The sequence below is a fragment of the Chelonoidis abingdonii genome, chromosome 1, assembly GCF_003597395.2.
Source record: "Chelonoidis abingdonii isolate Lonesome George chromosome 1, CheloAbing_2.0, whole genome shotgun sequence".
NCBI lineage: Eukaryota > Metazoa > Chordata > Testudines > Testudinidae > Chelonoidis > Chelonoidis abingdonii.
The window spans coordinates 372,342,145-372,363,446 of record NC_133769.1 but is presented as its reverse complement, the minus strand read 5'-3'; the positions used below and the strand labels follow the sequence as shown (position 1 = coordinate 372,363,446).

Genomic DNA, 21,302 nt, shown 5'->3' with positions numbered 1-21,302 from the left:
CGAAACTTGAGAGGGTCCAGAGAAGAGCACCAAGAATGATTAAAGGTCTGGAGAAAAATGACGCTAATGAAGAAGGCTGAATTAGGAACTAGGTTTTTTTAGTTTTCCACATCTTTCTTGAAATGCGGTGCCCAGAACTGGACACAATACTCCAGCTGAGGCCTAACCAGCGCAGAGTAGTGTGGAAGAATGACTTCTCGTGTCTTGCTCACAACACACCTGTTAATGCATCTGTCATAAACAGGCAGTTAAGGGTTAATGCCTCTTTTACCTGTAAAGGGTTAAGAAGTTCACCTAGCCTAGCTGACACCTGACCAGAGGAACCAATATGGGAACAAGATGTTTCAAAAGGAAGGAGGGAAGTTTCCTTTGTTTAGAGTCAGTTTCAGTTTCAACTGGAGTAGAAACAATCAAGGATCAGCCTCTTATCGGAGTAGTAAGTTTTAGAAAAGAATAAATAGGTTTATGTTTATTTTATTTTTGATACTTTATCTTTGTGTAATTAGAGGAATAATCAAATTGGGAATTCTTTTGTGTACTAAATTTTGCCAAGGGGAACATCCTCTGTGTTTTGAATCTGTTGTCTGTGAGATCAGCTTGTATGATGTCTCCCAGAGATTTTTTTTCTTTTACCTTTCTTTTCTTTAATTAAAAGTCTTCTTTTTAAGAACCTGATTGATTTTTTCTCTGTTTTTTACATCCAAGGGGATTGGATCTGGACTCACTGTTGTCAGATACTATAGGTGCGGTGCTCTTCTCCATTCAACGTTGGTATCACTCGGCTGCGTGCGTGTGTTCCCTCTTGTGTGCTGCACCAGCTCTGCAAGTAGCTGACACAGCAGACTCAACGAGAACTCCCAATGACCACAAAGTCTAGTAACGTACGAAGGCACGTCAGCCAGGTTTATTGCCATATGGACACAATTGCAGTTCCCCGTAGATTACTTAGTCTACCAGGCATACTACGAGAAAGTGCCTCTTGGCAATGGACTCAGCTCAGTCAGTGGCGGGACTTTCCACTGCCCCCTAGGCCGGACAAAGACATCGCCCCAAGGATACATTCTTATACACAGGTACAAACAAGTTACACGTCCCTCCTGACATATTGAGGTGCAACCGCTCTATGTAGCAAGTTACAACCCCTCTACATAGTAAGGTGCCGCCTCTCTCTTTGTACATGCTGGTTGGAACAAAACAACTCTATCCATCATATTACCCTTTTGCCCCTGTCATTGGGATGGCTCGGCCTGTTCCTTGTTATCTGTGTGGAATGTGCAAGTATGTGAATGTTCTGATAGTACTGATGTTAAACCTATGACAAGGTGAAGCAGGCATGGTTTTTGGGGAAAGCTTTTGGACATACTAGGAGTAATCAGCAATATGCCATACATACATTGGCTGACTTTTGAGATCACCAGGCTGATCTACAAAGTGTTGAAAGGTACATTAAAGTTTGGAAGAACACCTGTGGGTAACATGACAATGTTTGTAACACTTGGGAGTTGTATGGTCAAAAAGTAAAGAGAGCCTTGAGCACACTGCTGCTGCATCAGCTAGTGGCTCACAGTCCTGGAGTGAACAAAGGGGGGAGGTGTGACATGCTGTGCCCCAAAGCAACCCCCTGGCAGCCCCATATTTACCTTGGTGATATGATTATGATCTGAATTTTATACAGTATATAAAATAATGATGCATTTGTATACATATATCATTTTTATACCTAACGTTCTGAAAGCATGGAAGGGCATGTGACCAGCTCCTGTACTCTGGATGCTATCTTGTGTCTGTACTTTTCCAACTGTGCTGGGGGCTTTTGCTTGCAATAATGATGCTCCCTCTACATGGCAGAAGCTATAAAATGTGGAAGTGACATCATCACTGGGCCTCACTCCCCACACAACTCAACATGAAAGACGTTAGAAACTGGAACTGAACTGGGGCTGTGGTCCCAGGCTAAAGGTATTCTGGCCTGTGCATGGAAGATTGGTCGATTGCTTGTGTTGTCAGAGGTGTGTTGTCAGATGCTACTGATGTGGTGCTCTGCTCTCTCCTTGTTGGTATCACTCGGCTGCGTGCGTGTGTTCCCTTTGTGTGCTGCCCCAGCTCTGCGCAACTAGCTGACACAGCAGACCCGAAGAGAACCCCCAATGACCACAGAGTCTAGTAAGGTATGAAGGCACCCAGGCCAGGTTTATTGCCGTATGGGATACAGTAGTAGTTCTCCGCAGATTACTTAGTCTACCGGGCATACTACAAATATGTACCACGCGTCAATGACTCGGGCTCAGGCAGTGGTGGGTTTCACTGCCCCTCGGGCGGACAAAGACATCGCCGCCTAGGGATTGTATTCTTATACGCAGGTACAAACAAGTTACACGTCACTCCTGACGTATTGAGGTGCAACCCCTCTACGCAGCAAGGTACAACCCCTCTACGTAGCAAGGTGCCGCCTCTAAGCTTGTACATGTTGGTTGGAACAAAACATCCATCATATTACCCTTTTGGCCCTGTCATTGGGATGGGTTGGCCTGTTCCTTGTTATCTGTGTGGAATGTGCAAGTATGTGAATGTTCTGGTCTCTAGTGTTCGGTACCTTTTAGGAACATATCTTCTTGCAGTATCAGCCCTTTCCTTGCCAGCTTCTGTGAGCAGGGCCTGCCTCTGGCTCACAGCTTCACTTTGCTTTATGTTAGCAAAGTCTTGACCATTACTTTAGTTCAGGCCTCAGGCCTCTTACTGGGGCTTTATCAGGGCCTTCACTTATTACAGCTTTTACCATCAGCACGACACACTGATTCAAAGCCTGTCTAGTGTATAGAACTTAGATTGTGATTTTTTTTATTTCCCAGATTTCAACTTGTGCTTTACACTGCTACTTATAATCACTTAAACAATTGATCTTTCTGTAATTAATAAATCTGTTTGATATTTTTTTACTTACTACAGGATGCTGTTTGAAACATAAAAGGGAAATCTGCTCAGGCTTATGTATTGTCCTCTCCACATTGAGGGAGGGGCAGACTGGGAAATAAACATATACCAGTCAGGCTTTTGGCCAGGGCAAAATGGTACAGCTCTTGGGTCCTAGGCTGGAGAGCTGAGGGGAATTAGTTGGAGACTCTCTATGGTTTTTTCCTGGATGGCTAGTGAAAGCATTCATGTAACTGCAGCTGGGTGTGTCCCTGTCTGTGTATAGCTGTGTAAGTGCAAGACTTGAGAGGACTGCAGCTTCTCACAGCCTCACAGTGTGAGAGGGGGCCCAGACTGGCATGCCAAAGGGCTCAGCAGACCCCAGGGAATTCCTTCCTCCCCCCCAGTGAACAGGCCCTGCAAAACTGGGAGTCCATTTCCCTGTTGTCATATGGTCACTTACTGATAGAGAAACCATGGTTATCAATGGAAAGTCAGGACACTTGAGTTCTATCAGTCAGTGTCTGTGTGACCTTGGAAAAGTCATGTATCCGTTACTCAGTTTACAGATTGGTAAAATGGGGATGGTTCATAGTGACTTTTCTTTGCTAGGTGTTTTGAAGATCCATCAATGAAAGATGCTACACGGTATAATGATAGTTACTGATGAAATGTGCTGATCTCTGATCCCTTAGCGACTGCCCCATGTGTTTGCTCTAAGTGCTTGTGTCTCTTCTTACTCAATTCACTCTGGATCTCTCTGTCTACTATCTACCCATCTATCCTGAGAATTAGGCATTTTCCCTCATTTTCTTTCTCATCAACTATAATGTTTAAATACAGACACAAAACATACAGAGCAGTCAATTCCTCTTTGACTCAGTGCAGAATTCACAAATATTCATCTCCCTTTGGGAAGATTCCTTAATTGCTGTTTACTCCTAAAACTGGATAATTGGCATGGAAGTGGAGAGTTGCTTGTCTACAGCCTATTTACACTCAGATCCTCCCTTCTCCTCTAGAGGCTGAGCCAACTCCACTGGGATTACACGGAGCTATATTAGAAACTGTGCACGCTGTTTGTCGGCTCTCGGCGTGGGATGGTGCTGCAGATGCTGGGTTCAGAGAGCTGTGGGACATGGATACCTGAGAGGGATTCCTAAGGAGGACACTTCTGTATCAGAATTCACAGGTACCCATCTCTTGCTGAGGAATTCACCTTATCGGCAAACCCTCTGAAACATGGGTGTGGTGGGATAAAGAATAAGTCTGGTCTTATTCACTCTGCACAACCACGAAACATCCCAGGGCCCTTGCCGTAAGTGATGAGTTTGCTAAAGAATCACTGGCCAAAATGTCTCTCTTTTCTGTACGCCCCTGCTCATCCCACTTTCTGGACTGCAGCCTCATGGTGGTGCATTTCAATGGCACAGTGAATCCTTCAGGATGTAAGGTGTTAGTAGATGTACAATACAAGGCCAAATTCTGACCACAGCCCATGTTTTCCTGAAGTCACAGAAAGGCAAAACTCCTCTTTGAGCAAGAGCTGAGTACAGATGTTTGGAGCCAACTGTGTGTTCATGCACAGATTCTGTAACCCCCTCCTCTTGCATTTCAGGGCTCTGTCTGTTAATGGGTCAGAGGAACAGGGGCTGTTACCTGACTTTTATCTGCTGCAAAGCTTGGAGGTGCTAGGGCTCCTCACTAGAAAGAGAATGAAAATTTTTCAACATGGGTAACACATACTTTCTCCTAGCTTAATTATAAGACTCAGCTCAATTGTTATGCCTGAAACTTTCAAATAAAACAATTCTGCTGCATGCAGACACCCAGCATAAGAAAGTTCAGTCCAAACACCAACAATCTGGCAAACTTATAAGCAATTGAAAATGAGGTCTTCTAATGGAAAGTGTCAGACAGCCTTAACTACAGGTGATGCCACCAGCAGCACCTATAATGGCCAATCCATTTGTGAATCCCATTCTTCTATGCTCTTTACTCCAATAATGTTGGTAGCAAGGAGTTCTACAGGCCAAATAGGAATTGTGGTAGCAATTATCTTTTCTCAGTGTTATATGTTCAGACTTTCAATTTAACTAAATGTTCCCTTGTTCATGTTATGAGACACATGAAATATAAATGCCTGATCTACTTTCTTTAGTGATAGATTCATGGGATTTAAGGTCAGAAGGGATCATTTGATCATCTAGTCTGACCTCCTGTAAAACATGGACCCACTAAATTTCACTCAGTTACCTCTTGTCATAAACAGATAGTTAAGGGTTAATGTCTCTTTTACCTGTAAATGGTTAAGAACCTCAGTGAATCTGGCTGACACCTGACCAAAGGACCAAAATGGGGACAAGATACTTTCAAATCTCAGTGGAGAGAAGGCTTTGTTTGTTTTCTTTGTTTTGGGAGTTGTTCACTCTTGGGACAGAGAGGGACCACACGTCCATCCAGGCTCTCCAAATCTTTCTGAATCAATCTTTCATGTTGCAGAATTGTAAGTATAGCCAGGCTAGGCGGATTTGTCTTATGTTTGTTTTTTTCAACTTGTAAATGTTTCTTTTTTGCTGGAAGGATTTTTACCTTTCTTTGCTGTAACTTTAAATCTCAGGCTAGGGGGGTGGTCCCTCTAGTCTATATGAATTTGAATATCCTGTAAAGCATTTTCCATCCTGATTTTAAGGAGATAATTTTTAACTTTTCTCTCTTTAATTAAAAGCTTTCTTTTTTAAGAACCTAACTGATTTTTCCTTGTTTTAAGACCCAAGGGGATTGGGTCTGAACTCAGCAGGGTTTGGTGGGGGGAAAGAAGAGGGTGGATGGTTAATTTCCCCTTGCTTTAAAATCCAAGGAGTTTGGATCTTTGTACACCAGGGGATTGGTGAAGTCTGTCAAGGCTGCCAAAGGAGGGGAAAGTTTTTGGGGGGGTAGAGGTGTGCCAGACACAGAACTTCTGGTTGGTGGCAGTGTACCAGATCTATGCTAGTAATTAAGTTTAGAAGGGTCCATGCAGGTCCCCACATCTGTACCCTAAAGTTCAGAGTGGGGGAAAACCCTTGACACCTCTGTATTGAGCTGAAATATGTGTGTGTGACTAAGGCTGGGTCTACACTAGGATTTTACATCTTAGAATGATAGAGCCTTAGGCCTGGTCCACACTGCGCCGTTAAATCGATTTTAACAGCGTTAAATCGATTTAACGCTGTACCCGTCCACACTACAGTGCTCTTTAAATCGATTTAAAGGGCTCTTTAAATCGATTTCTGTACTCCTACAAAAACATGAGAGGAGTAACGCTAAAATCGATAGTATTACTTCGGAATACTGTTAGTGTGGACGGAAATCGACATTATTGGCCTCCGGGAGGTATCCCACAGTGCACCACTGACCGCTCTGGACAGCAATCTGAACTCGGACGCAGTGGGCAGGTAAACAGAAAAAGCCCCGCGAACTTTTGAATTATATTTCCTGTTTGCCCAGCATGGAGCTCTGATCAGCACGGGTGGCGATGCAGTCCCAAATCCAAAAAGAGCTCCAGCATGGACCGTACGGGAGATACTGGATCTGATCGCTGTATGGGGAGACAAATCTGTTCTATCAGAGCTCCGTTACGGAAGACGAAATGCCAAAGCGTTTGAAAAAAAATCTCCAGGCTACACAGTGCTGCGTGACAAGCGTAACGGCAAGCCAGAGACTCAAATGGACGCTAATGGAGGGAGGGGTACTGAGGACTCCAGCTATCCCACAGTCCACAGCAGTCTCTGAAAACTATTTGCATTCTTGGCTGAGCTCCCAGTGCCTGTAGGTTCAAACACATTGTCCGGCGTGGTTCAGGGAATAGCTCCTCAGTTTACTCCCCCCCCACCACACGTGAAAGAAAAGGGAAAGAAATCATTTCTTGACTTCTTTCAATGTCACCCTGTGTTCTACTGAATGCTGCTGGTAGACGCTGATGCTGCAGCAGTGAAGCGCAGTATTTGCTCTTCTCTCCCCTCCTCAGTGGTGGCAGACGGTGCAGTAGGACTGGTAACGGTCCTTATGAAACCTGAGCACCATGCTTGATAATTGTTCAATATCTAACATGTTGGCCTGAGATGAGGCCAGCCCGGGGGGGGCGCCTGGCGAAAAACAGAACAGGAATGATTCCTGGTCATCCCAGTAGATGTTACAGAACGGCTGGTAACCTGTCTTCATCATAACAACTGGGGGCTGAGCTTCAATCAGCCCCCTCCCTTTCAGTGTAAGAAAAGATTCTGTACTGCCTGGACTATCATAGCAGTGGGATGCTGGGCTTCTCTCCCCACACCCGCTTAATGTCCTGCCTGGACTATCATAGCACCGGGAGGCTGCCTCCCCCTCATTTTATGTCACTAAAAACTCAGTGTTTCTTATCCTGCATTCTTTATTACTTCATGACACAAATGGGCAGGGACACTGCCACGGTAGCCCAGGAAGGTTGGGGGAGGAGGGAAGCAACGGGTGGGGTTGTTGCAGGGGCACCCCCTGTGAATACTGACACAGAGCAGCTGTGCTTTCTGATACACTGGTCCTCTAGTACACTGCCCATATTCTAGGCAGGACTGACTCTATTTTTAGAAACCTTAAAGGAGGGATTGACTCGGGGAGTCATTCCCAGTTTTGCTTTTGCGCCCTGGCCGATCTCAGCCAGGGGCACTCATGATAGCAGTAGACAGTACAAAGGGGGAGAGATAACCGTCATCTCATTGCCAGTTTACTCCAGCAGTAGACGGTACAGAACGACTGGTAACCATCTCTGCTATCATGCAAAAGCAAAATGAATGCTTTGCTGTGTAGCGCTGGAGTATCGCCTCTGTCCGCGGCTTCCAGTACACATATGGTGACTGTAAAATAAAAAAGCTGAACGGGCTCCATGGTTGCCGTGCTATGGCGTCTGCCAGGGCAATCCAGGGAAAAAGGGCGCGAAAGATTGTCTGCTGTTGTTTTCCCGGAGGAAGGAATGACTGATGACATTTACGTAGAACCACCCGCGACAATGATTCAACCCAGAATTCCAAGGGGCAGGTGAGACTGCGGGAGTTATGGGATAGCTATGGAATAGCTACCCACAATGCAATGCTCCAGAAATCGATGCTAGCCTCGGACCATGGATGCACACCACCGAATTACTGTGCCTAGTGTGGCCGCATGAAATCGACTTTATACAATCTGTTTTATAAAACCGGTTTAATGTAATTTGGAATTATCCTGTAGTGTAGACGTAGCCATAGAGTTATAAGGGAACACAAAGGATAGCTAGTCTATCCCCCTACAAGATGCAGGATTTCTTTTGTCTTAGTCATCTAAGATTGGTGGTCATTCATACGAGTTTGGAAAACCTCCACAGATAGATCTTCCATGACTTCCCTGGGAGTCAGTTTCATTGGCCTCCTGTACTTAAAGTTAGGAATATTTTCCTGAAATTTAATTTAAATCTGCTAGGCTGGAATTTCAACTCATTGCCTCTTGTCCTGCCCCTCTGTGGTAAGACAGAATAACTTTCCTCCACCTTTTTATGGCAGCCTTTCAAGTGTTTGAATACCACTGTCCTGTCCCCCATTGACCTTCTTCTTTCCAAATAAACATCCTGGTTCCTTTGCTTTGCTCACACAGTTTGCATTCCATCCCTTGCATAACATTTGTTACTTGTCTATGGATCCTTTCCAGATTCTCTACATCCTTTCTATACATTGGTGAGCAAAATTTAACACATTTCTACAACTAACACCTAGCCACACCGAGTAGAGGAATACTATCACGTACTATGACTTGCATGTTATAATTCTGCCAATATAACACAACATAGTATTTGTCTTTTTTGAAACATTTTTCCTAATGTCAAACCTAAACCTCCCTTGCTGCAATTTAAGTCTATTGCTTCTTGTCTTCTCTTCACAGGTTAAGGAGAACACTTTTTCTCCCTCCTTGTAACAAACTTTAAAACTGTTATCATTTCCCGCCTCAGTCTTCTCTTATTCAGACTAAACAAACCTAGATCTTCCAGTCTTCCCTCATACGCCATGTTTTCAAGACCCTTAATCATCCTTTTCTCCAGTTTTGAATGGAGAATGTTTGAATGTTTATCTGATTCTTTAAAGACTTGCAACCCCTCCCAACTTATTATCATCTGCAAGTTTAACAAGTTTACACTCTATGCCATGATCTGAATCATTGATGAAGACATTGAAAAGAACCGGACACAGAACTGATCCCTGAGGAACCCCACTTGTTATGCCCTTTGAACCTGACTGTGAGCCACTGATAACTACTCTCTGGAAGCATTTTTTTCAACAAGGTATGCACGCACCTTATAATAGCTCCATCTAGGTTGTATTTCCTTAGTTTGTTAATGAGAAGATCATGCAAGACTGTATCGAAAGCTGTACTAATATCTATATATACCACAACTACTGCTTCCCTACATCCACAGAGCTTGTTGAATTCATGTTGACTATCACTTATCACTTTATTATCTTCTATTTGTTTGCAAATTGATTCCATGATTATTTGCTCCATTATCTTACCTGGTACAGAAGTTAAGCTGACTGGTCTGTAATAGCCTGGGTTTCCCTTATTTCCCTCTTTATAGACAGGCACTATACTCTTTTCCAGTCTTCCGGACTCTCCACTATCTCCCATGACTTTTCAAAGATAGTAACTAATGGCTCAGATATCTCCTCAGTTAGTTCCCTCGGAGAATTCTAGGATGCATTTCGTCAGGCCCTGGTGACTTGAAGACGTCTAACTTCCCCAAACCTCCCAACTCCTGATCAAACACAGGAGAAGTTGACCCAGACTGTGGGGAAGATCCCTATCTTAGTAGATGAATCTACTCCATTTTCACTGGCATTTTCTATTTCAGGTGTCCAAACACCACCAACCATCTTGGTGGAAACCAAAACAAACAGTGGTTAATCACCTCACTGCTAAATATTTGGCCCTAATTTCGAACTGGCATTTGCCTGGCTTCAGCTTCCAGCCCTTCGGTCTTGCTCAGCCTTTCTCTGGTAAATTACAAAGCCTGTTATTACCCATGATTTTCTCCCCATGAAAGTCTCTGCTTGATCATCTTTTTGACAAGTTAAAGAGATATATGCATTCAAGTCTAACAATCCAGCATTTACTCTATTCTCAAATCATTTTTGTGGCTCTTTTCTGCACTGTCTCCAAGTTTTCAGTATCTTTTCTAATGTGGACCCCAGAACTGGATGCAGTTTACTTCACAAATCCCATGTGCAGAGGGAAAATCCTTCCCCTGCTCCAAATCACCAACTCAATATTTTCCACTACTAAATCAAATGCCTCTGAGAAATCAAGGTTCTTTGCGTCAGCACTGTTCCCTTGGTCAACCAATTTGTACTCTCATAAAAGGATGAAATCAGGTTTATTTGAGAAAATCTGTTTAAATTGGTGACTGGCAGTACTTACATTTCTAAACTTTTTTTTATTTTGAACTAATCCCATACCAGCTTTTCCATTGTTTCTTAACCTGGTCAACTCTTTTAAGTACTTTATATATAACACAGGAATTGACATAAATCCTTTCTAGGATTTAATTTTTTATTCTTAATATAATTAATAACATCCTTTTTGTGATTCATAGCACTGCCACACATGGAGTTTTCCCAGATGTCTTAACTTTCTTTATCAATTTTCTTAACTTCCGATTTCTATTCTTGGCCAGCTATTTTCCCTTTTTCCTCTTTGTTACATATTGTTTCCCTGCCCTTAAATGCTCCCTTCACTTTACCTTGAAACTGAATTTTTGCCCAAAGTTGTTCACTGTGTTGGCTGTGGAATCATGAGTTTTCCACTATCTAATGAGCTGTTGTCATAAACAGATAGCTAAGGGTTAATGTCTCTTTCACCTGTAAAGGGTTAACAAACAGTGACCTGCAACACCTGACCAGAGGATCAATCAGAAGACAAAATATTTTCAAATCTGGGTGGAGGGAAGCTTGAATGTGTGTTCTTTGTTCTGTCGGCTGTTCTCTCTGGGTTCTGAGAGGGACCACACGTACCTACAGGCTCTCTAATCTTCTATTCCAATTCTGTAAGTACAAAGGTAGAAAGGCGGTATAGTCTTTTTAATTGTTTGTTCTTTATTTGCAAATCTGTAGTTTGCTGGAAGTATTTTAAATTGTATTTCTGCTGAAGGAGGCTTTTTCTCCAGTTTCTATAAGCTGAAAGACCCTGTAATATTCCATCTTCAAATTACAGAGATTTCTTACTTTTTCTTTCTTTTATTAAAAGCTTTTCTTAATCAAAGTAATATCAATATTCTTTCACATTTTTTCTGATTAAATTTTTCCTCCCAATCAGTTTTGCTGACCAGTTTCCTCAGCTTTGGGGAATTAGTCTTCTTGGAGCACTAAGTGTCTATCAATAGTACTGGTTGGGAACTGTCCATTTCAATACAGATCAGTTTCATTTTTTATTTTCCTCTCCTATAACATATGTCCTCATCTTTGTCCCATGTGAAAAATAAAGAATCCTGGACTTTTCTATCATTAATTACAGACTAGGAGACCAAAACTGAACACATTCCCGAACATGTTATGCTCCATCTCATATCTTAATGATCAGAACATTGTTTTGTTTTGTCCACTGCTGCGAATGAGCAGGTGTTTCTCTTGAGCTGCTGTCAATGGCATCCAGGTCTTTCCTGTGAGGCATGTGCTAGTTGGGATGTTTCTCTCAGCCCTTGTCCTTGTAAAAGTTTATTTTTTCCCCTTCTCGGATTTCGAGCATCTGGATGAATGGGGAACTCCCTTCAGTATGGACTCCCTATCCTGGCTCTCATAGCATTTAGGAACAATGATGGATAACCACTATCCACACTTGTGTTTCCTGCTGCTGCCTCTTAAGGTTCCCCCAGCAAAAAAATGTAGGAATTATTAATTCAGGGAACACAAGAAAATATGGAATTGGATTTAGTAGGGTCATTGTTCATAGTTATTCTCTCTGAATAATGAAAATGTAAATTTTTCAGTGTGTGAAGACAGATCAATCTTCTTATCCCATGAAAACAGCTTCCACTACTGCATGCATAGTCTCATATTAATGTTGTCTCTTCATTCAGGCATTTGTACTGCGACCATCACCCAACGTCCTGGGAACACACAGAAAGTATGGGGAGCCTATAGTAAATGCAGAAGACACCCTTAAGCCTCAGAGTTGGATACTTTCTCCCCTACGCCATGTCAGATTCTAACACAACTTACTTCACCAACCCCTCCACCTTCATTCTACTTGGCATTCCTGGCCTAGAGGCAGCCCATATCTGGATCTCCATTCCCTTCTGTGCTGTGTACACCATAGCTGTGTTGGGGAACTTCACCATCCTGTTCATCGTGAAGAGGGAGCCGAGCCTCCATGTGCCCATGTTCTATTTCCTCTGCATGCTGGCCATCAGCGACCTGGTTATGTCCACATCCACCGTACCCAAAATGTTGAGCATCTTCTGGTTCAATTCCAGGGAGATCAGTTTCAATGCCTGCCTCACCCAGATGTACTTCGTTCACTGCTTCTCAGTGATGGAGTCTGGAATCCTTGTGGCCATGGCTTTTGATCGCTACATGGCCATCTGTAATCCTCTGAGATATTCAATGACCTTGACAAACTCTGTTGTGGCCAAGATAGGCCTGGCAGTGGTTTTGCGTAGTGGTATGCTCACATTACCCTATCCCTTATTAGTGAGGCAGTGGCCATATTGCAGAACCAATATCATCCCCAACTTTTTTTGTGGGCATATAGATGTGGTGAAGCTGGCCTGCGCTGACATTCGCATCAGTAGTTACTATGGCCTGTTTGATCTTCTCTCTGTGATCGGAATGGATGTGTTTTTTATTGCCGTGTCCTATATTCAGATCCTCCGGGCCATCTTCCGCCTCCCCACAAAGGATGCCCGGCTCAAAACTTTTGGGACCTGCATCTCTCATCTTTGTGCCATCTCAGTTTTGTACATCCCAGATGTATTCTCTTCTCTCGTTCAGCGCTTTGGCCACAATGTGCCACTACATTTCCTCATTCTTATTACCAGTGTGTACCAGCTGATGCCCCCCATGATACATCCCGTCATTTATGGAGTGAGGACCAAGCAGATCCGGAACAGTCTGCTCCAGCTCTTTACTCATAAGGGTGCCTAAATGTGTTTTCTTTGTGCTCTGGCTCATATATTAAGCTGGTTGGCCCATGGTGTTGATGGCTCCTCCCTGAATCACTTCCTGGACAGACAGAAAGACATTAATCCCTTCCCTGTCCTTACTGTGCTGTGTCAATGTGATGAACTGGAGAACCTATCTATGTACACTACACTGGGTTGCCACCTTTCTAATTGCTGGTAGCTGGATCCCTGGAATTACAATCTTGCCCCATCTCTTTTGTCAAGCCTCGACAATGCTGTGTGTCTTCTCCCCAAAGTGCTGCCCCGTCACTTGCTCCCCAGTCATCTAAAACCAATGTGATCTCACATCTTATGGCAAGTCATTTAAGGGGCATTGTTTAGTGTTAACATTTTAATGTTTATTCTTACTTTGTTACTAATTCTGTGCAGAGAGAGACTCCTGTGATCTGCCGCTGCTCTGGGAAGGGAGTGGGGAATAATTTGTTACAGCAGGAGTCAGATACATCTGAGGTCTAAAGAAGAAGATCAGAACGGCCATATTAGGTAAAACCAATGGTCTATGTAGACCAATAGCCTGTCTTCTGACAGGGTTCAGTGCCACGTGTGTCAGTAGGAATGAACAGAACATGGCAATCAGCTTTTGATTCATGTAGAGAAGGTGGCAGAAGGGGCCAGAAGCCCCAAGCCGAGACTACCTCAGCTTCATCTGGTAGGAGTTCAAGCCTCCAGCCATAGTAGAAATCACTGGAGGAAGAGAAGGGCCCTGGCTGCAGCAGCAGAAGCGTCCCTCAGTTCAGGCTGCCCCTAGCCGCAGCCACAGTGTGGAGGCAGGAGCTGTTGGGAGGAATATGGAGAGAAATGCTACTCATTTTTGTCCTCTCCATCTTCCATACTGTTGCCGTCCAGGGGTGGATTCCTTGGTCCCTATCCTTGGATGAACATCAGGGAGAGGTATTTTTTTCCCCTTCCTGACCGTTTAGGGGCCACTCTCTTCCCTCCAGCTCCTTTTTCTTTTCTGCGGCACCACCGAAACAGTCGCCAACCGGTGGTCTATTCTCTCTTTCCCCATCTCCATGGGCCGCACGGTCATAACAGGTGCCCAGCCAGAAAGTCATCATAACACCATGTCACTGTCTCACACTGTGCTATGGGATGAGCATGACCGTTTCTGGTGGACACCTGTGATTTCACAGGTAAGGTGAAATTCCCTCTGCAGCATTGGGGAGACTTCTATCTCATCTTCTCGGCCACAAGGTCTGTTTTGGAGGAGTGGAGGGGAACCGGGAGGGAGGACATCTTGGTCTACCAGTGGGCCCGCAACTTCTGTGACAAACTTTAGAGGTTGGTCAGCGATTGTTGCACAGCCGGCTGGGGATCCTCCTGCCCACGAGGATCCTCTTCAGTCCGAAGAATGAAGTCAACCGTCTTTCAACATTGAACACCAGAGGCTCTAGAGTAGTTCTCCATGTTGCCAGGACCTCTCCTTTCTTTGTGATGTAGGGTACTGTCAGGGTTCCCTCCCCACTCTGAACTTGGGTACAGATGTCAGGGCCCATGTCATAAACAGATAGCTAAGGGTTAATGTTTCTTTTACCTGTAAAGGGTTAACAAAGGGAACCAAACACCTGACCAGGGGACCAATCAGAAAACCGGATTTTTCAAAGCTCAGGGGAGGGAATGTTTGGGTCTTTGTCTTTTGTCTGTCTCTCGGCTATGAGAGGCTTCTTTCTATCTTCAAGCTTCTAATCTTCAGTTTCAAAGTTGTGAGTACAAAGGTAGCAAAACAATAGGCTTTTATATGTTTTGTTTTGTATTTACATGTGTGTAGTTTGCTGGAATGTTTAAATTGTATCTCTTTTTGAATAAGGCTGTTTATTCATTTTTTCTTTTAAGCAATTGATCCTGTATTATTGTCATCTTGATACAGAGAATATTTTGATGTCTTTTTTCTTTCTTTTTTTTATATAAAGCTTTCTTTTTAAAACCTATTTGAGTTTTTCTCTGGTTAAGGCTAAGGAAGAAGGAGGGGGAAATCTCTTTGTGTTAGCTTGACTAGGTTTGAATCTGCATAGCCTCAGGGGGGAAGGTAAATTGCCGTCTCTGTTTTGCATTCAAGGAGTTAAGTACAGTATCGCCAGGATAACCCAGGGAGGGGGAGCTGGGAATGAGATAAAGAGGAGACAAGGGGAAGGGGTTTACTTCCCTTTGTGGTAAGACTCAGGGCTTCTGAGTCTTGGGGTCTCCCAGAGAAGGTTTTGGGAGACCAGAGAGGGAGCCAAGTTCTGGAAATCTCTTGGCTGGTGGCAGCGAGATCAAATCTAAGCTGGTAATTAAGCTTAGAAGGGTTCATGCTAGTTTGTCAGTTTATGAACGCTAAGGTTCAAATCTGAGTGATGTAGGGTACTGTCAGGGTTCCCTCCCCACTCTGAACTGGGGTACAGATGTCAGGGCCCACATGAAAGACCCTCTGAGTTTGTATTCCACCATATTAGGTTAAAAACTTCCCTAAAACGCAGCTTCCTTTCCTTGACCTTGGACGGTGTTCCTGCCTCCACCAAGTGATTTAAACAAACATTCAGGGAAGGGCCACTTGCAGAGCTACCAACTAGGGTTTGTAACCTGTCCTTTAAATCAGTTTCTGAACCCAATGCTAGGAAGATAGCTAATGTGACACCAATATTTTAAAAAGGCTCTAGAGATGATCCCAGCAATTACAGACAGGTAAGTCTAACATCAGGGCAAATTAGTTGAAACAATAGTAAAGAATAAAATTGTCAGACACATAGAAGACCATAAATTGTTGGGCAAAAGTCAACATGGTTTCTGTAAATTGAAATGGTGTCTTCCTAATGTATTAGAGTTCTAACTGTCATTAGCCTGAAAGATTGGCTGCCCTGCCGAGGTAGTTCCTAGTCCCATATCTTAGCAAAAAACATTGTCATGAACCATGACAACCTCTCCTTGTTTCAATTTTTGTACACATTGAAGTTGTCGGGGTTCTAGAGGCCAGAGTGTCCATTGGCTTCCTATCCCTATCCAAATATCGGGTGTTATTCCAGGAGCACCGTATATAAATCAGCTAGGCCTGGGTTTAATTTCCCAAACATCATGGTGAATGACCCAATTGCACATGTATCCTCTCCATGGACCCGGCAGGATTTGGTATGTGGGAGTGCACACCCCTCCAACCAGCCCGTATGCTTTGAAGGAGCACTGCGAATGTCTGCATTTCCACCCTGAAACCTTCCAAGTATGTCTCGAAGGCCACAATTCACATGGCATCCCCAAGGCATTTTTAAGGGCAGTGGGCCAAGTCTGATCCTCAAGATCACTCTGAATGGCCATCAGCTGGTCATTCAGGAAATCCTGAATCTCTTTGCGGGCCAAATCCCACTTCAATATCTTTCCTGCTTCAATGATGTAAAGTACCATTCTTGTTAGGAATTCCTGGGTTATAGAGCTGAGGGTGGAGATAATATGCAGTTCACTGATTCCAGCCTGTACATGGGCTAGCTGTGCTCCAGTAACAAATCCTGTGACTTTCTCCAGCTGCCCTCGTTTTTCCTCATGCTGTTGGCTCTTGTAAAGAGTCCAAATTGCTGCTGCACTATTGGCATCATCCGACAGGCATTCACTCAAATCTCTTTTCCTTCTTGAGAAGACCCATGTCCTTTGCTCTGCTAACCAAATAACAATGAGGACTCCTTCCTTCCAATATATTGCAGGCTCTGGGAATGGCCATCATGTCAATCCCATTATGAAACCCACTAATCTCAATGATGGATGCTTGAAGCTTGCTTGTAGTGATCTCATACACTTCTATCTCTACTGACCCATCTGTTTTCCACTCAGACGTTCACTTGTATGACCAGCAAAGACTCCTGTGGCATCTTATAGATTAACAGACATTTTGCAGCATGACCTTTCATGGGTGAATACCCACTTTGTCAGATGGATGCAGTGGAAATTTCCAGGGGCAGGTATTAAAAAAAGACTGTGAATGGCTTGCCAACTACAAAACCAGTTTCTCCTCCCTTGGTTTTCACACCTCAGCTGCTAGAAGAGGGCCTCATCCTACCTGATTGAACTAACCTCGTTATCTCTAGCATGCCTCTTGCTTGCATATATATACCTGCCCCTGGAAATTTCCACTCTATGCATCTGACGAAGTGGGTATTCACTCATGAAAGCTCATGCTCCAAAACGTCTGTTAGTCTATAAGGTGCCACAGGACTCTTTGCTGCTTTTACAGATCCAGACTAACACGGCTACCCCTCTGACACTTGTATGAGATACTCTGAACGTTAAAAAAAAATTTCCAAACAATATTTAAATAAATCACAAAGTTGTGAAGGCCTTGGCCATTGAGTCCCATCCAAATATATGGGATTGTTGATATTTGGGTAAGTTACAGGGCTGGTGGTGGTTGTGGAGGAGCTAGTGGGGGCAGTGTCCATGGCAACAAGGAGCTTTTGGTATTCATCATCCGGAAGCCAATTAGGCAGGGCAATGCAACCTGATGGCACTTCTCCAGAAGTGCAGAGCCTAGCCCAGCCCACCACTCAACCCCACACTCCCAATCATGTTCCCTGCAAATTCCTCCCTGCCAATTTATAATACTCCATCTCCTCCACCAGGGCCAATTCTTAATGTCTTTTGTAATCAGGAATACATGGACCTTGGCAGTTTTGACGCTGTGATTGTTCCTTGTTCTTTCCCGCTATAGTTGTGGTGCAGGATCATGCGGGGTAGAGGTTACTAGCATGTCACCCTGTAGTGGTTTGGTATCTTTAACAGATGCTGGCTATATGATGGTTCTGTTAGTGGACAAAGGAGAGGTTACTAGCACTTCACCTTGACTTTGCTTCCCACTGTCCAGGAGGGAAAGAGGTATCAGAAAGAGAGAGAGGTTGATCAGTAGTCGGAGATGCATCATCTTTAGGTGGTGGGGCCTTTTTGCAGTGGTCCAGGCAGTCAGACCTTGACACTTCACAGCGGTGTTGGTAGTCAGCAAAACTTGATACGGGCCTTTCCAGCGTGGGGGTTAGAGCAGTCTTTCGTTGATGGACCCCCTGGTTCCAATGAATGGCAGGGCTGCTCAGGATCCTTAGGTAGTGTCTCTTTCACCTGTGAATAAGGAGACCTAACACATTTCATTAACGCTTGACAGTTAAGCATTGTATCATCCATCAAATGAATGTCCTTTCAGGCAAGGGTCAGAGGAGACACTGCTGGAAGTCACATTGGCTGCCAGGATTTCATGAGGGCTAAGTCCAGTCTTCTGGTTGGGGGGGGTTCTCTCATGCTAATTAATGCTAACGGAAGGGCATCTGGCCAATTTAAGTTTGTTTTCCATACAAATCTTGGCATGTTTATTTTTCAAAATCCCATTCTGACATTCTACTCTCCCAGCAGACTGCAGATGATGGGGACAGTGGAGGCTGTGTTGGATCTGTAAGGCTGCACATAACTCTTTTACAATCTATCAAGTAAAATGAATTCCACTATCACTGTTGATACCAACTGATATGCCAAATCAGAGTACAAGGTCCTTAAGCAAAATTTTCACAACAGTCTTGCATCTGCCCTCCTACAAGGGAAGGCTTCAACCCAGCTTGAAAAAAAAATCAGCTAATACTAACACCTACTCATAATTACAGCATTTAGACATTTGAATAAAATCAACCTTAATATTTAAGAAGTGTCCCCAAGGAGGAGGATGCACTGCCTTTCTAACTCTGGCTGCTTTTCCAACATTATGTTGCTGGCAGACTGCACACTGTTGACAGTAATGTTGGGCTACAGAAGAAAATTTTAGTGCATACTACTCTTGATTAACTGTAGCAATCATCCCCCCTTTGCTCACATGTGCCACTTCATGATTCACGCGAGCAAAGTAGAGCAAAAGCAGCTTAGGCGCAACCAGGTGGGTATCTGGGAAGCACCAGAGGCGATCAGGGTGGAAAGTACATTCAGCAATACTCCAAGAACATTTTTTCGGCTTCCAGGGTTGCATCCTGGGTCTTGACAAGGTCTTCAAAGGAGGCCAGTGGAGGTTGCTCAAGAGTTTACGCAGCCTGAGGGGCAGAAAGGGCTGTGGTTTTGGCTGCTGAATCAGTCAAAGCATTTCCACATGTAACTTCATCATGAGGGCTTTGGTGAGCAACACATTTTACATCAGCAACAGCTTTGGACAACAAAAGAGCCTCCAAAAGAGTCATGTAGTAGTCATGTACTACTCCAAAAGCGTAGCGGGAGTCAGTATAAATAGTAACAGCTTGATCCTGTGCCAAAATATAGGCTCGGGCTACGGCAAAAAGTTCCAGCAACCTGGGCTGAAAATACAAAGGGAAGGAGGGCACATTCAATGACAGAATGCAAAGAGCATACAGAATAGCCAGCAACCAGATTTCTCTCAGGATCTCGTAAACATGAGCCATCTACAAAATAAATGAGTTCAGGATTCTGCAGAGGCACATCCATGAGGTCATTCCTTGGACAGGTAAGGATAGACGTCACAGACACACAATCATGGGGCTCTCCGTCCTCTGGCCCAGGCAATAAGGAAGCAGGATTTAAAATGGGACAGCGAGTCAGGGTAATATAAGAAAAGGATAGCAGCACAAGTTCATATTTGGTGAGGCGAGAGGAAGATAGATGTCGAGTCTTAGATTTTAACAGAAGAGCAACCACAGCATCAGGCACCACAACAGTCAAGGGTGACCCTAGGACTATGGATTCAGACAGCTGCACTTGAGGGAAAGGGATAAACAGTGAGGTGGCAAAGTTTCCAGATGATACTAGACTGTTCAAAATAGTTAACACCAAAGCAGTGTGTGAAGAACTTGAAAATTATCTCAGAAAGCTAAGTGATTGGGTAACAAAATGGCAAATGAAATGTAATATGGATAAATGTAAAGTAATTCACATGGAAAAAAATAACCTCAATTATACATACATTATAATAGGGGCTAATTTAACTACTACTAATCAAGAAAGAGATCTTGGAGTCATCGTGGATAGTTCTCTGAAGACGTCCACACAGTGTGCAGCGGCGGTCAAAAAAGCAAACAGGATGTTAGGAATCATTTAAAAAGGAATAGAGAATAAGATGGAAAATATTTTATTGCACTTATATAAATCCATGCTATGCCCACATCTTGAATATTGCATACAGATGTGGTCTTCTCATCTCAAAAAAGATATACTGGCACTAGAAAATGTTCAGAAAAGGGCAACTAAAATGATTAGGGGTTTGGAACGGATCCCATATGAGGAGAGATTAAAGAGGCTAGGACTTTTCAGGTTGGAAAAGAGGAGACTAAGGGGGGCTATGACAGAGGTATATAAAATCATGAGTGATGTGGAGAAAGTAGATAAGGAAAAATTATTTACTTATTCCCATAATACAAGACCTGGGGGCTCCAAACAAAATTAATAGGCAGCAGGTTTAAAACAAATAAAAGGAAGTTCTTCTTCACACAGCACACAGTCAGCCTGTGGAACTCCTTACCTGAGGAGGTTGTGAAGGCTGGAACTATAACAGGGTTTAAAAGAGAACTAGATAAATTCATGGAGGTTAAGTTCATTAATGGTTATTAGCTGGGATGGATAAGGAATGGTGTCCCTAGCCTCTGTTTGTCAGAGGATGGTGATGGATGGCAAGAGAGAGATCACTTGATCATTATCTGTTAGGCTTCCTCTGTCAGGGGCACCTGGCATTGGCCACTGTCAGTACAGAGGATACTGGGCTAGATGAACCTTTGGTCTGACCCCGTACGGCCGTTCTTATATTCTTATGTTATTTGTACTGTGTCCAGTTTTGGGCCCCACACTACAAGGAGGATGTGGAAAAATAGGAAAGAGTCCAATGGAGGGCAACAGAAATGATTAGGGGGCTGGAGCACACGACTTATGAGGAGAGGCTGAGGGAACTGGGCTTGCTTAGTTTGCAGAAGAGAAGAATGAGGGGGGATTTGATAGCTGCTTTCAACTACTTGAAAGGGAGTTCCAAAGAGTATGGATCTAGACTGTTCTCAGTTGTACCAGATGACAGAACAAGGAGCAATGGTCTCAAGTGGCAGTGGGAGAGGTTTAGGTTTCACTAGAAGGGTGGTGAAGCACTGGAATGGGTTACCTAGGGAGGTGGTGGAATCTCCTTCCTTAGAGGTTTTTAAGGCCTGGATTGACAAAGCCCTGGCTGGGATGATTTATTTGGGGATTGGTCCTGCTTTGAGCA

General features: G+C 43.8%; 1 protein-coding gene across 1 annotated transcript; it reads left to right on the top strand.

Annotated features, from left to right (window-relative positions):
* Positions 1-12,086: 12,086 nt before the first annotated feature.
* Positions 12,087-13,085, top strand: LOC116821987 (olfactory receptor 52E4-like). Its single transcript, XM_032775547.2, has one exon. The coding sequence runs from the start codon at positions 12,087-12,089 to the stop codon at positions 13,083-13,085; it is 999 nt and encodes a 332-aa protein (XP_032631438.2).
* The last annotated feature ends 8,217 nt before the right edge of the window (positions 13,086-21,302 follow it).